Genomic DNA, 20,762 nt, shown 5'->3' with positions numbered 1-20,762 from the left:
CTATTCGGTGGCTAACATATATGGCTTTCATTTATGGTTATAGCAGAATCCTCTTTAAGTTTACATAGTTAACGCTAAAGCAGAATTATATGGACAAAAATGCAAGAATATAAGTTTGACAAACAATGAACGTTCCTTTTTCACTTTAAGTACCACAAATTATAGGTAATCATTGACTCAAGTTTTAAATCTTTGTATAAATGAGTAATATTTTATATAATAAGTATTGTGTAATCGTTTTTAAAAAAAGTGAGATTTATTATTAACAAATTTATTTATTTTATATAGATTTCATATTTAATTAATTATTTTTAAAATATTACATAATGCTTACGTACTTTATGATTTTAAATATCATTTTTTTGTAATACTCTTAGTAAAATGTAAAGGAAAAATATAATTGCAAGCACAATTATGCACTAATCTGTGCATTAATGTGATGTGATTGGTCAAAAAGTAGATTTTATTGAAAACAGTGTTAATTTAAATTTTAAGTATGAATAAATCAGTATTGGTATATAGATTAGTGTACGACTGTACTTATATGTAGCAAAACTTAAATATAAAACTCCATTAAGAGAACAATATTTATATAAAGATAGACTAATGGTTCGAGGATGTGTAATTATGGTCGACAATGGCATGAGCATTGAGGACAACAATAGAGGTACGAAGGAAATAAAAATATCAAAAAGCTTATAAAGATAATTATAAAAATCAAAATTTATAAATTAATGTGCTTTAATATGACATGCTAAATTTATTTTACGAATATATAAAAATAATAATATCAATGACTGAACAATTTAGTTATAAAACTGAATGAGAAAAATCCAATTAACTTAATATGATAAATATTCATATCTTTTGAATTCTAATATACTATTATCATAAGAAAAAAATGGTGACTATAAAAATAAAAAATCAAAGGTGGGCCTCGGTTGAAGCCCAAAGGCCTAGAACCTCTCAATCGTGGTAGAAGATAGGTGAAGGGAAAGTAGGCGGATTCGTCCCCAATTGCCCCTCGCAGCAGTTCTTCCTCGTTGGATCTCCGAGCTGCATCTTGGACCAACAACCGGCCCCCCGCCGATTCCATCGCCTCCGTTTCCCCGTAAGTTCCTCTCTAAACGATTTCAGATTCGAATAAACACTCTGCCCATTTGACTCCTCTCTTTCTCGGTTAATCTCTCTCTCAACACGCTTCGATCTGTGTGCCACTCTCAAGTTTAGGCTTTGTTTCTTATACATTTTTTAAAAAATTATTTTCAGCAGAAATGAGGTGAAAGAAAGTTTTATAATCTGTTTATTGGTTGTATGGATGTGAATGTTAGCGGCTTATGGGTAGACCATATAAGAGTCTAAGACATTTGGTTTAGCGGTTTAGGCATGTTTATGTATCTCGTTCTATGTCTATTGGTCAGTGTTTGCGCGCACACTGCGGACGCAATAGTTTATGAATGGAATGAAATTAAAATATGCGTATTTTCTTTCTTTCTTATCTTTTTTTTTAAAAAAAAAAAAAAAGAAAAGAAAAGAAAAGAAATGAATACTACAATCTAGTTTTGTTGGGTTATTATCCACTGCTTAAATTCAATAAGAGATTATATATATTTAAAAAATTGTTACATGAAGGAGATTTTTTTTTTTTGTTTTTTTTTTTTGGGGGGGGGGGGGGGGGGGGGGGGGGGTGTTTGGCGTTATATATTTGTTGAGGGGGGAGCCAAAGTATGAAGACCCATTTATTTTATTTTTTGGCTGTGTTTTATTTCGGTTATTGTATTTTGTATTCAACTTGAAGGATAGTGGTTTGGGTTACTTTTGACACATCTTCTACAGCTGATTTCAGATTGAAGAAAGGTGTGTGAGTGACCTTTCATTTATTGAGAATTTCCTCGTACAGGATATACTCTGACAATGCTTGTTATAAGTTCATGTATTGATTGCTGGTGTCATGGTTAGGTGGATATTTTATTTCCTTTACTTTTCTTTCCCCTTGTTATAGGAAAAGATAAGTAAAGGAAAACAAATTTGATGAATGCATGGAGTACCTAAAATTTAATGTACTTTCATGGGAGGGAGAAATATAGAGCCACTTTCATCTTCTACTTGATCTTCAGTAATGATTAACTTTGATGGAGGCATAGAGGAGGGAGAGACACTTTCGTCTTTGAATACCTTTAGCTTCAGTGATGATTAACGGTCTAAATTGTTTTCTCGGTGTTTGCTGGAATTATTTTGTTATAAACACAAATGAGACACCTTAGCACTTTAGATAGTTTGGAAAGTGGAATAATCATAACCGCTCTCTCTCTATAGCTCCATATGCTTCTGCATTTACTTGTCCCAGGGTTCTCACGTGTTTAAAACTGATTCAATTAATACATGTACTCCGACATAGTTAGTTTGATGTGTATCTATTTTTATTTTATTGCAACGCTTTTTAGGGATTGTTTTTGTTGTTTGTTCTTCTGAGGATATTGGTGAATGATTTGTGATTTTATTGGCTATGCATCCTAACTCTTTTGTGCTGCTGTACTCCCCAACTTAGTGATAATACTTCTCTTTGTCTGAATCTTTAAGATTTAAAAAAAAAAAAAATTATTTCCACCAATAACACTTGCTCTTTCTTTTTTTGAAGGGCGAGTAATTGAAAGAAGCATTGACTGCAATGGCTGGGCGAGTGATCCACCAGCTACTGAGAAGGAAACTTGAATCTCAATCAACAGTAAGATTCCGTCTATACCTGCAACCACTTCCTCCCTTTGGACCCTTCCTCACTCAGATAAAATTGATGTTAGCTTCTGTTTCCCAGCCTAGACAATCCAAATTAGTGTTAATAAAAAGATTTGCTAGTTTTAGGTTTATGCGAATCCCCTTACTCAGTTTCATGTGCATTTTTAAGACTTTCTTCTCCCATTTTTTCTCCTCCAAAAATTCCATAGGTAGGTCAGGCTCCAATACCATGCTTAATTCATTTAATATATACTGTTTTTAAAATATTTACTTATAAAAAAAATTATATTCATAAGAATACATAGATTTGGTTTTTGTGATACCCCATATGATAAGGATAAGGGTAGGTGATGAATGAGATCCCACATTGCTTGGTAATGAGAAGTTCTTGCTCTTTATAAGGTTCTAATGGGGCTCCAATTTTATCATTGACTAGTCCTTTTGGAGTATAGGTAATGTGGTTTGAGCCTTCCCTTAAGATGTTACAAATGGTATCAGAGCCTATCCCAACTAAAAATATGGGACTTGAGCCGTGCCACCTACAACGGATAGGCCCAACGAGAACGTCAGGAATTTAAGGGGAAGAGATTGTAATACCCCATATGATAAGGATAAGGGTAGGTGGTGTATGGGATCCCACATTGATTGGGAATGAGAAGTTCTTGCTTTTTATAAGATTCCAATAGAGCTCTAATTGTATCATTGACTAGTCCTTTTGGAGTATAGACAATGTGGTTTGGGCCTTCCATTGGGACGTTACAGTTTTATACAAGCTCATGACTGTACGTTTGTTGACATGGTAATGTCATTATTTGTTATCCTATATGGGCAAGAATCTGGCATCTTTTTTATTTTATTATTATTGTTTGATATTAACTCATGTAATAATCCAAGTCTTCTTCTTTTTTGAATAATTTTCTGGATTTGTATTGATAAGAAAGAAAACTTTTTTTTTCTATCTGGAGAATGGCTTTGGTCCTTTGACTACTGTATTTGTTATAATGTTGTTGTATATCAATATGTAGGCCCCTCCTTTATTGTCGTCTCTCATATCAAAGAGCAATAATGTTGGGTCAACTGTCATGAAGTCCTATAGAGCACTCGCACTCCTCGGAGCAGGTCTTTCAGGGCTTTTGAGTTTTGGAATGATAGCATCTGCTGATGAGGCTGAACATGGATTACCGCCTCCTCACTATCCCTGGCCTCACAAGGGCATTCTCAGTTCATATGATCATGCTTCGTGAGTTCTGATGGAACCTTTGATTTTTTCTTTTTTCTTTTTTAGAATCTTTTGTGCTCTAGTAATACTGATACTGAGCTTGTATTGTGACTCGATCGACCTTAATCTAGACTATGTCTGGCTAAAAATTGGACCCCTCTATGGTAGTCCTATATGTCTATGCTTTTATTGTTAGAGTCATAGATGGTAATCGCTTGTCCCAACCTCTGTGGCATTATTTTCATTTTGCACTTCTAGTGCCTTGAGGTTGTACCACATTACATTTTTGTCTTAAAGTTATTAATGAGATAACGGTTGACAATACAACTAACAAGGCAACTGGAATCATGATATGCTTATAGTTTCCTGAGAAAATCTTGTAAAGTTGTTCTTTTTGGTATGGAGAATTACATAGTGATGTGCGGTGTGCCTATTAGATGCACTTTCCTAATATCAATTGCTAATACCAATTTTGCCTGAGTAGGATTCGTCGTGGTCATCAAGTTTATCAACAGGTCTGTGCCTCTTGCCATTCTATGTCACTCATATCATACCGTGATTTGGTCGGTGTTGCATATACGGAAGAGGAGACAAAGGCTATGGCAGCCGAGATTGAAGTGGTTGATGGACCTAATGATGAGGGTGAGATGTTCACACGCCCCGGTAAACTCAGTGATCGTTTTCCTCAGCCTTATTCAAACGAACAAGCAGCTAGGTTTGCTAATGGAGGGGCCTATCCTCCAGATCTAAGCCTTATCACCAAAGTAATTCCTGTCTTTCGTTTAATTTTGTTCAGAGTCTATGCTATCTGTCCCAGAATTATCTTACCCTTGGTCCTTTCAGGCTCGCCATGATGGTCAGAACTACGCATTTGCCCTTCTGACTGGTTACCGTGATCCCCCTGCTGGTGTCTCGGTAAATTTTTATCCACCACCTCTCTTACTACATATTTTCTATTGTAAATGTGAACAACTTGTGTTTGAAGTAGAATGTATTTTTGTACTCTTAAATTCTTAATTGAAAATTTCAGTTTGAAATCCTGAAATAGTAGTACACCAAAAAGGACAAAAAATAAGAAGTATAAGAGAAAAGAACAGATTTCAAAGTCTCTCATAAATTGAGCACTACTTTCATAGTTCTATATGGTTTTTTCTTGGAAGGGGGGTTCCACCCTTTCTAATTCCCGGCATTCATACAGCAAAAACTATTATGTACATATGCAGTACATACGAGAGAGAAAAAAAAAAATCAAATCTGCTATCTATTTAATGCATTCAACTGGTCTAGGTGTAGCACAAACTTTTTTTTTTATCTTGTGCTTATCTTGCACAAAGTTGCACTTTTCGCTTGATGCAAGAAATATCTTGTACCTCAACCAAGTTTCCTCAGATGCAGACTACAATTCCCCAGTTCCCTTCTGTTTCAAGGAACAGGGTCAAAAGTTGTTTGCTTCAGTTCTCAGTTGTATATGATTGTATGATCTACAACAAACCCAGAGGTTACACGCATCCCATTGGTAGAGTCAAGAATTATACATCAGGGATCTTTAGTTATGTAAAGCATAAGCATATATTGTCTAGCTTCTCTTAATGTGTAAATGTTTATGTTCATTTGAGTTATTGCTATTTGACACCTCCTCACTCCAAAGCTATTCTTAATTGGTATTGTAGATTCGGGAGGGGTTGCATTATAATCCTTATTTTCCTGGTGGAGCAATTGCGATGCCTAAAATGCTTAATGATGGTGCAGTAGAGTATGAGGATGGTACACCTGCAACAGAAGCTCAGGTCGGTTTCCCTTGTAAAAGTATCCCGTTGGAGCAATAAGTAGCTCCTTCCATGTTTTCACATGTTCTCTTTGAGGGTAAATTTTATGATGCTGTGGTGCAGATGGGTAAAGATGTTGTGACATTCTTGTCTTGGGCGGCAGAACCCGAAATGGAAGAGAGAAAGCTGGTATGTTTACTTCTTAGTCATGTCTCCGTGTGAGTATTGAAAACCTATGTTTTATTCATGGCATTGTGTAATGCAGATGGGATTTAAATGGATATTCGTACTGTCACTGGCATTACTGCAAGCTGCTTACTACCGTAGATTGAAGTGGTCAGTTCTCAAGTCTCGCAAGCTGGTTCTCGACGTTGTCAACTAGCTTCCATCCAGTTTCCTTTCTACTTTTGCTTCTGGAGGACTAAACTCGACAATGATTATTATGTCAGATATAGTTTTTCTTGCCGTTTCAATTTGCTCCAATTGGTAAATTGGTGATGGAGTGACCTTGAAGGTCTTTCTTTTTTTGAGTTTGAGTTGAGAATAAGCTAGTACACACTTGATTAACATCGTTTTGGTAATCAGTTCCAAATTGTTCAGGGTGGAAGATCGTCATATATTTTTGTTCAAATCTGTCATTTTATTGGCGTTTTGCGATGGCAATAATCGGTGATACTTTAAAATGAGAAGGAACGGGTAGCATCATGCCCTTTTCAAGTTTTGTTTCTACTAGTTCTCGTTTTCATATCTTGAATCAGTTCCAATATAGTAAATTTATTGTTTTACTATATCTATCGCTACGGTATACGGTAGATAAAAAGGACACTAGAATTTATTGTTTTATTGAATGTTCTGGCGTTTTGGCTGTTTATCATGACGATATTCATAAGAGTTTTGTGATATACAGTTATTTTTACATATTTTTTGTATTTTATTAATATGATTGGTTAAAGTAATTATTTTATATTAAAAAAAAGTTACGTTGCCAATCATATTAGTGGAATATGTAAAGGAGTATATAAAAGTGATTGCATATAAAAATTTTGTTCATAATAGAATCCTTTATCTCTAGTATGTTGACATTCATTCATATTACTATTTTCGTTATTTGTCATAACAAAGGGACTCACAAATATGATGATTGGTGCTGTGATTATTTATCTTCTCCTCAGTGTAACTTCATGTGGCCATAAAACAGGGAGATAAGTGAAAATAATTACTTTTGTATTTATCTATCTATCAAGATGTTGAAAGATAAATAGTAATAGTATTACTCAAATTCTCTTCGGCCTACTCATTTTTATAGGGCCCAGATCTTGTTACTGGGCCTTGGATCTGTGCTGGAAAGTAAGATGAGTTCAAGGGTGGATGTCGGATTTGCCTGTAGAAATGGGCCAGCAAGTCCAAGAATTGGGCTTTCTTCCTTAAGAGATAAGGCTCCATGGGTCTCTCTGATGGAAAATAAAATCATTTAAAAAAAAAAAAAAAAGATAGTCAAGGCCAGAGTCGTAGTGCACTCATTACATTTCCTTTCGATTGGGTCATGTGTACGGTTCATTGCATTCCATAAAAAGGTCAAGAGGTTTTATAAATTTAGTAACTAAAGGTTTGAGTGAAGCAACACATGGAACCCCACCACTAACTCGAGTGGGCCGGCAGGGCAACTATATTAGAGTTTAGTTATATAAGGATATTTTTATATATTCTATGATAAAGTTAAAATAATTATTTTATATTAAAAAATAATATAATTAATTATATTAATAAAATATATAAAAAAATATGTAAAAATAACTGTAAATATAATTTTTTATTATATTATTACCACAACAACTAATTACTTGGAGGAGGAATTTAGCGGTCAATTCAAAGTTGTTCAATTAACATTAAAAACAACTTTTGTAGGAGCAAATAATCCCCTCACTCACATATGGTATGTGATCTACTTTTCCTTCCAATTAAATTCGAATATTTGCACAAGCGGGTTCTAATTTCTATATATAATTAATATGTCTATCGCATATTAATCATAGATACATTAATTGATTTAATTGTTCATCACATCAATATTATCACGCAAATGCTACACTTTTAGTTTTGAGTGTTATTTGGAAGATTTTTCCTGATGTTGAAGACAATCAAACCCATTGATGTACATGCATTAATATATCAATTACAATATCGATTATTTAAAAAAAAAAAAGGATTTAACTATTTGTCATGTCAATAATATTATATAAATGCTATCCGGCCTTTAGACATTATCAAAATAATTTTACAATACAAAATATAATAATACTTACAATTGTGAGTGTATAAATATTATATAATTATTTTTAAAAAAATTAAAAAAATAAAATAAATATGAGATTTTTAAAATTTTTTTAATATTAAATCTTATTTTTTAAAAATAATTATATAATATTTATATACTTTACGATTATATATAATATTATTCCATTATAAAATATATCATATTCAAAGTATTACGGGCAGGATGCAGATAGATACGACCCTCACGAATTAAAATTCCACCTAAGATGATTAATTAAAAGGAGGTAACTGTTGGAAGCTAATGAAATGAAAGCACGTATGCACATTCTGGGTAGCTTTTCCAAAGGTGTTTTTCCCTTTAAGCTGCTTGAACAGGAAATGAGAATTATGCTGCAAGCTAGGCAAGCCCCAAGTGTTACACTCTTTTCGAAAAGTGTTGGACACCCTCCCAATTCCCATTGGCTGACATCGCGGGTCCCATATTTTTTCTTCCAGATACGCCTCATTTCTGTCGGCCCCACCGACAATACCACCCATCCAATCAGGTGCTGCTACTGTTTCAGTGTTGCCCTAGACACGTGGTGTTTCCTAACCAAGCCACCCTTGCTACTGCCGTTATCATTATCGTTCTCATCTCCGAGGGGAAGGGGAGAGAGAGAGAGAGAGAGAGAGAGAGAACAGAGACAGAGACAGGGACAGCGCATGAGAAGGCACTAAACAAGGTAGAGCTAGGAGGGTGATGGACGGTGGATATCGGTGGCACGTGGCGAGTAACGGTGCTGCTGGCGGACAGCAAGATAAGACGATAATAAACCGAGTGATGCTCGGATTCCGACCGATCGCACCGAGACCTGCCACCGGCGGATCAGGTTTGCTGACGGACAACAAGAACCACCCTTTTGTTTCGAAAAGAAGGAAGAAGAGAAAGTATGTTAGGGTTCGCAAGAATAATGATGGTCGTAACAGAAAGAAAACGGTTCCCGAGGAAGAATTTATAGATGGGTTGGATAGGACGGTTCTGACGCTGCAACTTTTGCCCGAGAGAGCTCAAAATAAAGATCTCGACGCCGGAGGCTCCCAGTCTAAGGTTGATCCTCCGGCTCATAAAGTCGCAGTCGAGAATAATCAGGATCTGGACCTACAAATGTGGATGAACGGCAACAAATGGGTGTTCGGTAGCGTAGACTGCGGTGTCGGGTCAGATCATACGGTGGTGATGCCACAGATCAGCACGGTGGCCGAATCATGGGTGACGGTGGAGAGCGTGACAGACACGTGCATGGATGTACGTGAATTAGGGTGTACGGACGCAGAGAGAATCAAGAACCTGGAGAGGGACACGTGTCCGGGGTTTATATCAGAGGGCCTGGACAGGGTGCAGTGGGTCAACGAAGCGTATAAGAGGATGGTGAGACAGGAGGGAGACGGACAGTCACGGGAGTGTACAGTGAGGTTGGTTGCTAAGGCGAAATTGCCCAATGTGTACCCGGCGTTCACGGGTCGAGTGAGACTGCAGCACACGTGGCGGAACAAGAAGTGTTCAAAGGTGATGCCTTGTGACGTGTGGAGGATGAACTCGGGGGGGTTTGCATGGAGGTTGGACGTGGAGGCTGCGCTCAGTTTGGGACTTTAGAAATATAAAGAAAGTAACAAAGCAGAGAAGCAAGCTAGCGATATCAGGTATATGCATATTATTTAGCTAATTAGCAATTATTTCTTGCTAGCTTGGGCATTGAATATATTACCAAACCAATGGAAAACGAGGTTAAAAGTACCTAATATATATATATATATGAATTTTGAGGCGACAGTATTTTTGTGTATTTTTTATATATCTCATTAATTATATTAATCAAAATAATTATTTTATATTAAAAATAATAAAATCAATTAAAATTTTAAAGAATATGAAAAAGTAATTACACTTAAATTTATTTATATATATAATATATATATTTATATATAAAGCCACCAAACTCGATCTTATAAAAGGAGTACTGATAGAAGTGGTTGAACTAGCATGATTGCACAGACATCCCAATTAACATAGTACACGTATATATTTCCTCCATGTATACATGCACCATGTATATATAATTAAAAGCCTTGTTTTGGTAAAGAACATGTTTTTCCCGTTTTAAACCTACTCTTTACGTACGCGCGAGGTTTAGTTAGACGGACGAAGACAAGCTCTAATTAACGGGAGAGTGCAAGTATTATAAATAAATTGCACGTTAAGCTACTGTTAGAACCCACCTTAATTAGTTGTCCCGATGAAAGGCAAACACGTGTTCGATTTCTCGAACCTCTCCCCCAAAGTGCTTCCCACATGGTATGTACCGAACATTACTCTCAGCCCTAGTCAGAACCCCACCTCCACCTATTGTTTCGGGGAGTGATGGACACTGCTCTCCCTCGTGATCTAGCATTGCTAGCTTCCCTTGTGGGACCATTCCGCATCGCTCTTACGCTGGATACGCTACTTTTCCATCAGATCCCTTCACTGGACACGTGTTCTTTCACGCTAGGACGTTACTGTACTGGTACTCTAGGTTATCGCCTGCACTCAAAACACAGAGACAGAGAGAGAGAAGGGGGGTGGGGGGATTGTCGTCGGTCGTATTAGTGGAGTAGTAGGAGGTATGGAGGACATGGCGATCGAATAGGATAATGTCAGGATTGATAATAGGAATATATTGTGACAGGAGGAAGGACAAAGAGAGAATATGTTAGGGTTCGGAATAATAGTGGTTATAAGCCAAACCGAGGGAGAAACGAATTAGAGTCAAGAAAGATGGGACGGGCAAGAAGGTGCTGACTCTGCAACTTTTGCCAGAGAATTGTAAGCGGATTGAGTTCCCTGGACGGGATATCGGTGTAGTTTTTATCGTACGAAGACAACAAATTAGGATGGTTTGGAAAAGGGAAATGGGGCCAACAAATTTTTTAAAACTTTTAATAAGGCTGTCCGCGATAACAGGGATCGGACAGTGGTGATGTGACAGATGATAAGTGAAACGGAGCCGTGGGTGACGGTGCAGTGGTGTGACAGCCACATGCATGGATGTGCGATCGAGGGGTATTAATCGGAATATTTTAATAGGTTATAGAGTTCTGCTTGGTTACACAGATGAGATAAGATATTTTAAAGAATAATAAATAAAATATTATTATAATATAATTTTTAAATATTAATTTTATATTAATATTTGAAAAAATTAAATTATTTATTATATTTTATATTAAAATTTAAAAAAAGTGTAACGATGAGTTGAGATAAAATTTTTAATTTTAATTAATCAAACAAGATCTTATTAGTCATTGGGGGCTTTAGAGAAGGGGGTGAGACAGAGAATTGACGGCCAGTCACAGGAGAGAATAACGGTGTGGTTGACGGTGAGAGAGAAGTTGCAGTACTTGTACATGGGCTTTACTTGCCAAGTAAAGCTGTAATGTACGTACGTGGGGAAACTGGAAAGGATAAGTACTACTCGCAGGTATATATATATAGCGCCTTGTGATGTGCATGTAGGGCCGGGAATGGACGGTGGAGGATTTGCATATATGCATGGTGGGTGGACGTTGAAGCTGCCCTCAGTTTGAGCCGTTGATGATCAGAAGAAGCTCAGGTATTTTGAACTACAAAATATTTGATAAGCCAGTTTGTTGTTTATCACACAACTCAGATCCTTAAACTCCATTATCCACACACCAAAATGCCTTTTAAGGAATGACTAAGCAGTAGCAAATAATTGAGAAGTGCATTAATTTACTTTATCTTCTTTCACCTTCTATTTTATTGGCAATAACGACATTAATTAATTAATATAGTAAAAAACAAAACGAGAAACGATAATAATGACAGCTAGCTTCTAGTGCATGAGAAAAATTATTTGACCAATTGGGGATATTCTAGTACTCCGAAAACAAAATAAGGAAAAAAAAAAAGCTCTACACAAATGCATGCATGCCTCGTACAAATACTACTTCTGCAATATTAATGTGCAGTACTTAATTTCAGTAGCTAGCTAGCTAACTGCGCATGCATGCTCTGATCTTCTGTGCTTCCCAGCTTGTTTCATGCATGCATGTATGGAAATCCGAAGCATCGATCGGCTTGTTGCGGCCTGTATTATTGAATATTGGTACTACTTTGGCTGTAGATCATGTTGCACCAAAAATTTGTAGACATGATTAACCCAAACTGCATGCATCTTACTTTTCTATATTAAGTTATTAATTTATGGGTACGAGCTATATATAGACTATTTCAGAAATTAAAGAGTCTCGTATTTTCAATATGAACAGTACTACTCTATTTTTTTACTCATAATTGAGCATCACTACTTTAATGTTCATGTTTATAGTTGTATATATACTTGCACGGGATTCCGTGGTTACGAACTTACGAAGGTATATGATCATACATCGATCTTTCATTTTTCTTTTTCATTTTTGATCTTTCGGTAAGGTCGAGGGAGGAACTTTCTGATTGAAAGTATAAACGGAGACAAAAGCAAGTTCAGAATGAACAGTGTAGTTAGTAATTGGGCTCTGAGCCATTTAAATATGTTTGTATCTCTTTCTAAAATTGATGATCTCTGTTCATGTGGGTTTATACGTACGTGATTCCTTATAATTATGATATATCTCTTTATTATAATAAATTGTTACTGACCAGTTTGATTCTGCATGTAACAGGAGTTTCTGTATCAAGAGATCAGGAAGATCGATATCTAGTACTACTACTCGAACACGAGAGTCGTACGTGTACGTAGAAATTAAGTGTACATATACGTACTACTGTAACTAACGTCGGAGATCAAGCAGACAGCTTGTTTCTGGGCTTTTGCAATTAAGCAGTACTGTGTTTCAAACGGACCGGGGGCTTACGTGAACCCGTATTTAATTTGGGTCATGAGTGCAAATTAATTATTAACCAAAAGGAAAATTATATATACCATATTATCATTTAATTTTTATTTTATTAAATAAAATGTGACATATTTATCATCATTAAATGATAATTTATTATATGTTTATTTATTATTTAATAGTGATGAATGTGTCATATATTATTTAGTAAGATGAAAGTAAGATGAGAGTGTTGTTAATTGTATTACTCCTAACTAAATAAATTATATGTACACATGCGTACACTGATCATCAATTATATATAAGAAAGAAAGAAAGTACGTACGTACTTCATGCATGCATGCAATGCTAAGTTATTCTGAGATTAAGGCATATGGTGATTATGCCGGCCACCAATTGAGAGGATGGGTTATCTATTCAACGGTTTTATACTATACATTTGTTGAAAAAATTAAAAAAAAAATATTTATAGTTATGGATCGTACAAGTATTGTACAAATTTTTTTAAAAATGTGAATTAATGTGGGACATATATGGAAAAAAATAACTTTTTAATTGTGGATCTTATTTTTTTTTTAAACTATTGCGTGGTGTTTGTATATTCCATGACTGTATGTAGTATTACTCAAAAATAAAATAAGTATACGATGCACGATTGCTAAATATAAATTTTTAAGAGGATCGATGAAAATTAAGAAGTAGCGGTCAATCAATCAGAGAGGGAAGGAAGGTCGACGTTCAAAAATTAATATTGTTATTCAACGGCAGTATTATATATTTGGAGTAGTATATGTTTTTTTTTTTTTTTATAAGGGAGGTGGGGGAATCGAATCCAGGTTTTTCTCCGAATTGGATTATATGCCGTCAAGCTTTTGGTAGAGCAGTATATGTTTGATATATATATATATATTGGAGAATCAGGCTATATATATGCCATCAAGCTCCAGGCAGAGCAATATATGTTTGATATACATGCAGTACTTATCATGAATGTATACGTGATCATGAGCACGTACTTAAAAGAAAGATATGTTTTCATTTATTTAATTCTTAATTATCTGATCTTTTCGAATATCATCGGGATTTATTGGCATTTAAATGTAGCATTTTAAGTATGATAGATAATATTGCTTTTTCAAATAATAATAATAATATTTGGGTACACGTACGTACCCACAAGTCAAAACCATACATTTAATTAAATTAAAATCAGTTTAGTGCTCAAGCCAGTGGCCATCTCGCAAGTTTTGCATGGAAAGAGAACTTGCAGTTGTGAGGCTATATAATTATATTGTATTTTCATATATGTTATACAATTTTAGAGTATACAGATTTCATATATTTTCTTTTAAAAAGAGTGTGATTTACTATTAAAAATTTATTTATTGATTATGCGGGTCTCATTTTTATCTACTTTTTAAAAGAAAATACTTGTACATTTTAAAATTGTAAATATCATCTCTTTTTATATTCAATAATACTAAGTACAAGTGTCATATAGATTCTGTTAAAAAAAAAAAAAAAATAGGTCCCACAAATAAAAATTACACATTTTGAAGTGGGGTCTACTTTTTACAAAAGAATTGTGCGAAACTTATCTATTTAATTAGAAATACTTATATAAATCATTTCTCTTTTATATTTACGGTACTGATCGAAATATAGATATTTAAAAGGAAAAATATAGAGAAAAAAGGAGAATAGTGCAAGATGATTGGTGTTCTCCTTCTCACATCAAATGCGAGGTATTTGCTAGTGTTAAAAGGAGCTAGAAAGAATATTTATATTTGAATGGCTTTACATGATTGCACACTATTTATATATCATAATTTGATTTGAAAGAAATATTTTAAAATTTAAATATTGTAAATCAAACTATACCTTGCGATGTACTGATTATGATCTGGTTTCTCACTCATGTATAGGAATGCACAACCAAAGTAGTATCATCTTAATATATAATAGTGGCTCCCTACGTACACTGTCCACTTAAAGGCTAGTTTCTTTCTTTCTTTTAAATTTTTTTTTTCATGTATTCTTTTAATCTTTTTACACATTTTTTAAAAAAAAAAATTATAAAATCATAAAAATATATTTACTTAATTACTAAATAAATAAATAAAAATATCTCGGTGGAAATGCTCGAAATTCAAAATTGGGACATCTAAGCATTTCTCTAATAAAATTATATATGACGTCCAGTCCTCTTTAAAAAAGAAAAAAATTAGTAATATCGTCTTCAGAAGTACTGATAAGAGCACTAGCATTGGCTTCCTCAAAAGCCAATACATCTTTAAATTTTGATAAATTTACTTAAAATGAACCTGCATTGGATTCATTAAAAGGGTTTTTGGGAAGTTTTGAGTTACAGTATTTGTTGCTCTTCTTTCAAATTTGAAGGTCTACTATTTCACCTTCAAAATAATATTTTATTCTAATTTTAATATACAATGGTTTTATTTTATTTTATTCTAAATTAGTTGGGAATCAATTATTTAAGTGCTAAATTAAACTATTAATGTACATATGATTAGTATAATTACAAAATATGAAGAAAAAAATTAAAAATATTATTATTAAAAAAATAATATCATATTATTATTTTGATGAATTTAATATCTAATCTAATGTGGAATTATAGATATAAAGGTTTAAGATTTATAAAAATTTTTTACTTTTTATTAAATTTTGAATATGAATTTAATTAGTCCAATACTAATGCTCTGATTCATAGAAGTTGATTTAAAAAAAGAAAAGATAGAAAGTAGTATTGATTGGAGTAACGTATGACAAATGGAGGGAGATATCTAGCGCGCATGCAATCACACGGAAGTCCAGCAAATTGCATCGGTACATTTGTCTTCATGAGTAACTACAAATTAATCAACATCTCTGTCACGTTTAGAAGGCACAATGTCAGCCAATTCTACAAAAATGTCAAAATAAATTGCATGGGAAATTAATTAATTAACACAACTCCAACGAAAGGAAGATAAATTATGAGACCAATATATAGAATTAAAGCACCATGCAGTACATTGCTCCGAAGACACTGACTGGTAATTAAGCAGAGACTCTCCATATATATAAATATATACATTTATATAATATGGTGATCAATTAGACACACCATGACAAGATCAGAGTTAGTGAGAAACGTATGATACTCATTGTTAACATCATATTTCGTACGCCTTTGAGTATGGTTACTCAACGGATCCGAGCTTTTTCTCGATCAATTTCCTGCAACGAGGAAAGGGGGTGGCTCTCGGTAATTCGGAGAACCTCCGATACTTAAGTCAGTCATTTTCTCTTAGAAATACTCCAAATGGAAATGTAGAAGTCTAATAATAATTTGTTCTCAATGATCAATCCATTTACCTCATAATTCTGAGCGTCTCTTTATACTCGAATCCTTTAGTTAGGAGGCAATACCTTGTGTTTTAGGAAAGAGGGAGGCCTCCTCAGAAACTCCACCACCATGTTGTCTTTAGTGCAATTACAACTCAGTTCCGATCCTTCTTCTTGATGTGTTTCTCTGCCTTTCCTCCGATTGAGATTTTCCGCGCCATTCCTGCCACGTCCTATCTCACCATGGGTGGTTACCTCCGACCCGTATGGGTCAAGGGTTTGCCCCGAGCTGCTAGGGGGATCCCTCTCGGGTTTGGACAGGTGATAGCCTAACTCATGAGCCCAAGGAAGGTGATGGGCTTGGGACTGTTTGCATGGACTTTAGGCCTCTAATGAAAATTCTCCCTAACACTCATAATCCGTACAAATTAGGATAAGCAATTGTGCATGAAACTCTAAGTACTTGACATTTATAATTGAATTGGGTATAATTTTTGAAAGGATAAAAATAGCAAGCTAGATATATTAGGTCTAGTCCATTAAAGGTAATGGACCACCATAAAAAAAAAAATTAAGAAGAAAAAGATAAAGACATGAAAAGACAAAATTAAAAGCTAAGGGAGAAAGATAATTAAGTTAGACATGAAGAGTTAGACATGTAAGGAAAGAGTGACATAAAATTGATTTTCTCACTTACTACTAACAAAGCTACAATAAAAAGGATCTGAGATATGAGGGAAAGAGACTCATGAGCGACTATTATAAGAACTCATAGATAATCTTCAATCTCAGAATGGGAGCTCCAAAAATATTGTATTTTCTAGGTAAATGAGTCTCTGACCTCTATTATACAGAGAGAAACGAATGACTATAAGAAATTGTAAAATACTTCTATTATAGTGTATATGCTCTCTAAACAATCCGTAGGTAGGCCCTGTGCTAATTATTATTTGTTTAAGATAAACTTTCAGATTGAGGTGACTTTCATGATATTTTGTTGAGATAAGGACTTGCAAAAGTCAAGTAGTCGCAAAGTAAGGTCTCATACTCAAAAGAAGTTTTTTTTGCCATTCAGTTTTTTAGAGAGAGAAACTTTGACTTCCTCTAGAAAAACTAATCATTCCGTTCAGTTTCACAAGAGAGGAAGATGTGAGTCTCGGCTCCACCTTCCTTTCCATCTCGCTTTCCTTTTCCGTTTCCTTTCCGCTACCTATATGTAAATATGATTATGTGGTAGCGTTTTTTCATCGGTTCAGATTTTTTCAGATCTGCAGCTCTCCGACCTTGAACAATCGACACATGCCCCACCACGATGTTTCCCTCCCGCCGATCTATTGGGATGATGCGGAACCGAGCCCAAAATGTTTGCATGTGACAATCACACGCAGCTTGTTTCCGCGCGTAGCCTTCACAGGCCAATACTCTTTGATAGCTCTATCGGCTACACGCGCCGTACCAGCAGACTCTCCACCCTCCGATCCTTCAGATTTGCATGACCCCACCTCCATTCCACTGACGCGTGGTCCTCACGCGCCACTCCATGGGCGCAGGTTGGCTATTCTGCCATTGCATATTTGCTCTTCCGATGCCAGTCTATCTGGGTTATTGCTTTCCCTAACCGATGATCTTGTAAAAGAGACTAAGGACCTCACCAACAAATACCTCAAGTCTTTCAACTACAAAACTTCCACTTGCACCATCTTCAGCGGTGGATTACCTTCGAAACATCTTTTAAAAGGGCGTCCTCCTTGTAGGTTTTGAGTAGAGATCAAGAAATTGGTATCAAAACTTTTTTTTTCTTTTTTTCCACATCGTTTGCATTGTGGTTATTGTTTCAGAGTGTTCTGTTGGAGAACCCTACTCTCTCTAACTTCTATCATCTTTTATTGAATGAAGTTTGCTTGTTTTAAAAAAATTAAAAAAAAAGGCCTCAGACTCGCAAAACACAAGTGAAAAGTATCTCCAGGTTTGGTCGGGTGATTGAGTTAAATTATTGCATTTTTAATGCTTTTGGAACCAATATATATTAATTCTTTCATTACTTTATCATTGGTTTTATATGGAAAAATGAATAAATCAAAGTTGTGATTTTAATTGATTAAAAGCATGAATTTCTGCTCTAATTTTATCAACTGCCAATTAATATGGATTATGGTACATTTCGCTCGAGCGGTGGCTTCTGGCCGTTCGAGCAAAGTCAGGCAGATTCAAACACTCGACTTCCGCTCGACAGTGGGCTCGAGCGAGATGCGGGAAAAGAGATCGCTCGAGTGGAGGCATTTGGCCGCTCAAGCGAATTCAGGCAGAGTCGAACGTTCGATATTCGCTCGACAGGCCGCTCGAGTGAACTTAGGCAGAGTCGAACGCTCGATGTTCGCTCGACACTCCACTCGAGCGAATATCGCATTTTTACAGATCAGGGTTCATTCTGCCGTCAGAGTATATATATGTTTTTTTTACATCTTAAGACGACTCTTGGGCTGGAAAACTCGATTTTGAGTAAAGAAACACTTAGAATTCATTTTTCCTTTGATTTTCGTTCAGATTTGAAGAGGAGGATTCATTCAATCGATCATTCACGCAGCTACACAATTTCCACTGGATCATTCACTCACACTGCAGCAGATTGAAGAACTCCTTGAGGGGTCTAATTGCCACTGCAGCTCAGCCTTCTCCACCGCTTCGAATCTTCATCTCCATTCAACTGGCTTGATCTTTTCAATTCCCTACTTGCTATTTCATTTCAGTTTTGAGATTCTGAATTATTTTAGAGAATTTTGATTTAGACGTTTGAGTAATTTATTTGTTATTCATTTAATTCGTGTTATTTATTTTTATCGTTTCGTTAAACTTTCATTTTAGTAGTGATTACAATTACAGTGGTTTAATTTGAGAATTTGTGATTTGAACATAATGATGAACCCTAGAACATTGATTTTGGGGCTTTTCAATTTCAGTGCATGTTTTGTCAATTACTTCCTAATTTAGTTTAATTCTTAATTTAGTTTTATCAATTTCTGAATTTAATCGATTAGTCCTTTACATTCCGATTCGACAATCAAAATCCAAAAATATGAATCTAGTCCAAGACTAGTGTCCTCTCCCATCCATTGCACATACCATTATTTTATTTTCTCTTTGTGAAGTTTTTCACCTTTTTCAACGAGTTTGATTTCTAAGTAACTTTCTCTGAGGAGACGATCTAGAAATTTATTCCTAATTATTACACGACATCCTCCTGCACTTGGGATAGCTTTAGTGCTACTCATTTTTGAGTGAGTCATCGGGACAATTTCATGTACGTACGAACATTATTTAGATCTTTATTATGGGCTTCAGGCTGCTTTATTGAGACTTGAGCTATCTCGATAAGTTGAGAATGAATTTTTCATCATTTAGCCATGTTACGTGGGATTTTTGATATTTAAAAACTATATATTGATAGGCAGTTTAGCTCGTTGTGATAAAATAAAAACAAGATGAAAATAAGTTAACAAAAAGTCTAAATGCAGGCATATGGGAGACCTCCCCGCGAATGGCATCTAACGTAGAGTCAAACGTACCGTTTTAGAGTAAATAAAATGCTGCGTTTGGTTGAAGTTAATATCGTGTAATGACCCACATGAAATGGTGTGTTTCATTTTTCATTTCTCTCCCCGTGCTCCCCCCCCCCCCCCCTTCCTCTCTCTGTGCGATCTCATTCCCAACCCTAACCCTCCCTCCCCTTCCCTCTCTCCATGCGATCCCGTTTCCAACCCTAACCCTAAACGGTGGCAACAAGGTGCGTAACTCACTACTCCAAAAGAAAAAAACACTGCGTAAGTGGAAGAAGGTGTATATTAGAATCCCGATTTTCCTTTGAAGGTTTTGACATCTTGAGTCCCGATGGTAAGTGGAAGAAGGTATATATCGGAATCCTGATTTCTTTTAGCATCAATGCAGCTATTTTGGAAGCTTTTACTTAGTTTATTATTATCAAAAGAAAAATACGAGCTAAGAGAAATACCCCTCCCATGGGAATGAACTGAATGGGGCAAATGGCTATGGTGCCAGAACAGAGAATGTATCTGTGACGTATACGTGCTTGCTTAGTGTTTTTTTTTTTTCATTTCTTTGATATTTTCTTGAAAGTTTGTGTCATAGAGATTTTCTTTTCTTTAACAGATCATGTATGTGACGGAAGGCTTTAATAGTATCCCTTTTGTTTCTAGGTTTTGTTGGAATTTGGTATGAGAGGGAAAATGGTATACTATTCCTTATAAGATTCGTAATGATTAAAAATTAACAGCAGCAAAAAGATGATGAGAACTGGATGAAACACATGTTAGGGTAAGTCATTTTATCACCCCACCTGAATTAATTCTTTTGGCTTGAGATGGATGTACGTAGATTGCCATTGTTGAAGTAGAATTTGACATAGAGAGCTCTTTGAGTGGTGTGGTGTGGTGAGGTGTCGCAGTTGAGTCTTTGAGACAAAGTTCTGTTGGATAACTAACATGTGATCTGAACTTTGAAAGCGAATTAGGTGGTTTATTTTATGGTGG

At 35.3% G+C, this 20,762-nt stretch overlaps 2 protein-coding genes across 2 annotated transcripts; both read left to right on the top strand.

Moving 5' to 3' along the window:
- Positions 1-952: 952 nt before the first annotated feature.
- LOC122308157 (cytochrome c1-2, heme protein, mitochondrial) lies at positions 953-6,333 on the top strand. The gene is made up of 8 exons (XM_043121343.1): positions 953-1,111; positions 2,639-2,725; positions 3,759-3,973; positions 4,437-4,716; positions 4,796-4,867; positions 5,623-5,739; positions 5,842-5,907; positions 5,984-6,333. The coding sequence occupies exons 2-8, from the start codon at positions 2,669-2,671 to the stop codon at positions 6,098-6,100; spliced, it is 924 nt and encodes a 307-aa protein (XP_042977277.1). The 5' UTR covers positions 953-1,111; positions 2,639-2,668; the 3' UTR covers positions 6,101-6,333.
- A 2,263-nt stretch (positions 6,334-8,596) lies between these two features.
- LOC122306588 lies at positions 8,597-12,952 on the top strand. The gene is made up of 2 exons (XM_043119012.1): positions 8,597-9,672; positions 12,694-12,952. The coding sequence occupies exon 1, from the start codon at positions 8,732-8,734 to the stop codon at positions 9,623-9,625; it is 894 nt and encodes a 297-aa protein (XP_042974946.1). The 5' UTR covers positions 8,597-8,731; the 3' UTR covers positions 9,626-9,672; positions 12,694-12,952.
- The last annotated feature ends 7,810 nt before the right edge of the window (positions 12,953-20,762 follow it).

The sequence above is a fragment of the Carya illinoinensis genome, chromosome 4 (assembly GCF_018687715.1).
Source record: "Carya illinoinensis cultivar Pawnee chromosome 4, C.illinoinensisPawnee_v1, whole genome shotgun sequence".
NCBI lineage: Eukaryota > Viridiplantae > Streptophyta > Magnoliopsida > Fagales > Juglandaceae > Carya > Carya illinoinensis.
This window is presented reverse-complemented; position numbering and strand designations above follow the sequence as displayed.

Coding starts and splice junctions, on each gene's coding strand:
- LOC122308157 (XM_043121343.1), top strand. CDS start 2,669: ATGGCTGGGCGAGTGATCCACCAGCTACTGAGAAGGAAACTTGAATCT. Junction 2,726..3,758: donor AACTTGAATCTCAATCAACA/GTAAGATTCCGT, acceptor ATCAATATGTAG/GCCCCTCCTTTATTGTCGTC. Junction 5,740..5,841: donor CACCTGCAACAGAAGCTCAG/GTCGGTTTCCCT, acceptor GCTGTGGTGCAG/ATGGGTAAAGATGTTGTGAC.
- LOC122306588 (XM_043119012.1), top strand. CDS start 8,732: ATGGACGGTGGATATCGGTGGCACGTGGCGAGTAACGGTGCTGCTGGC.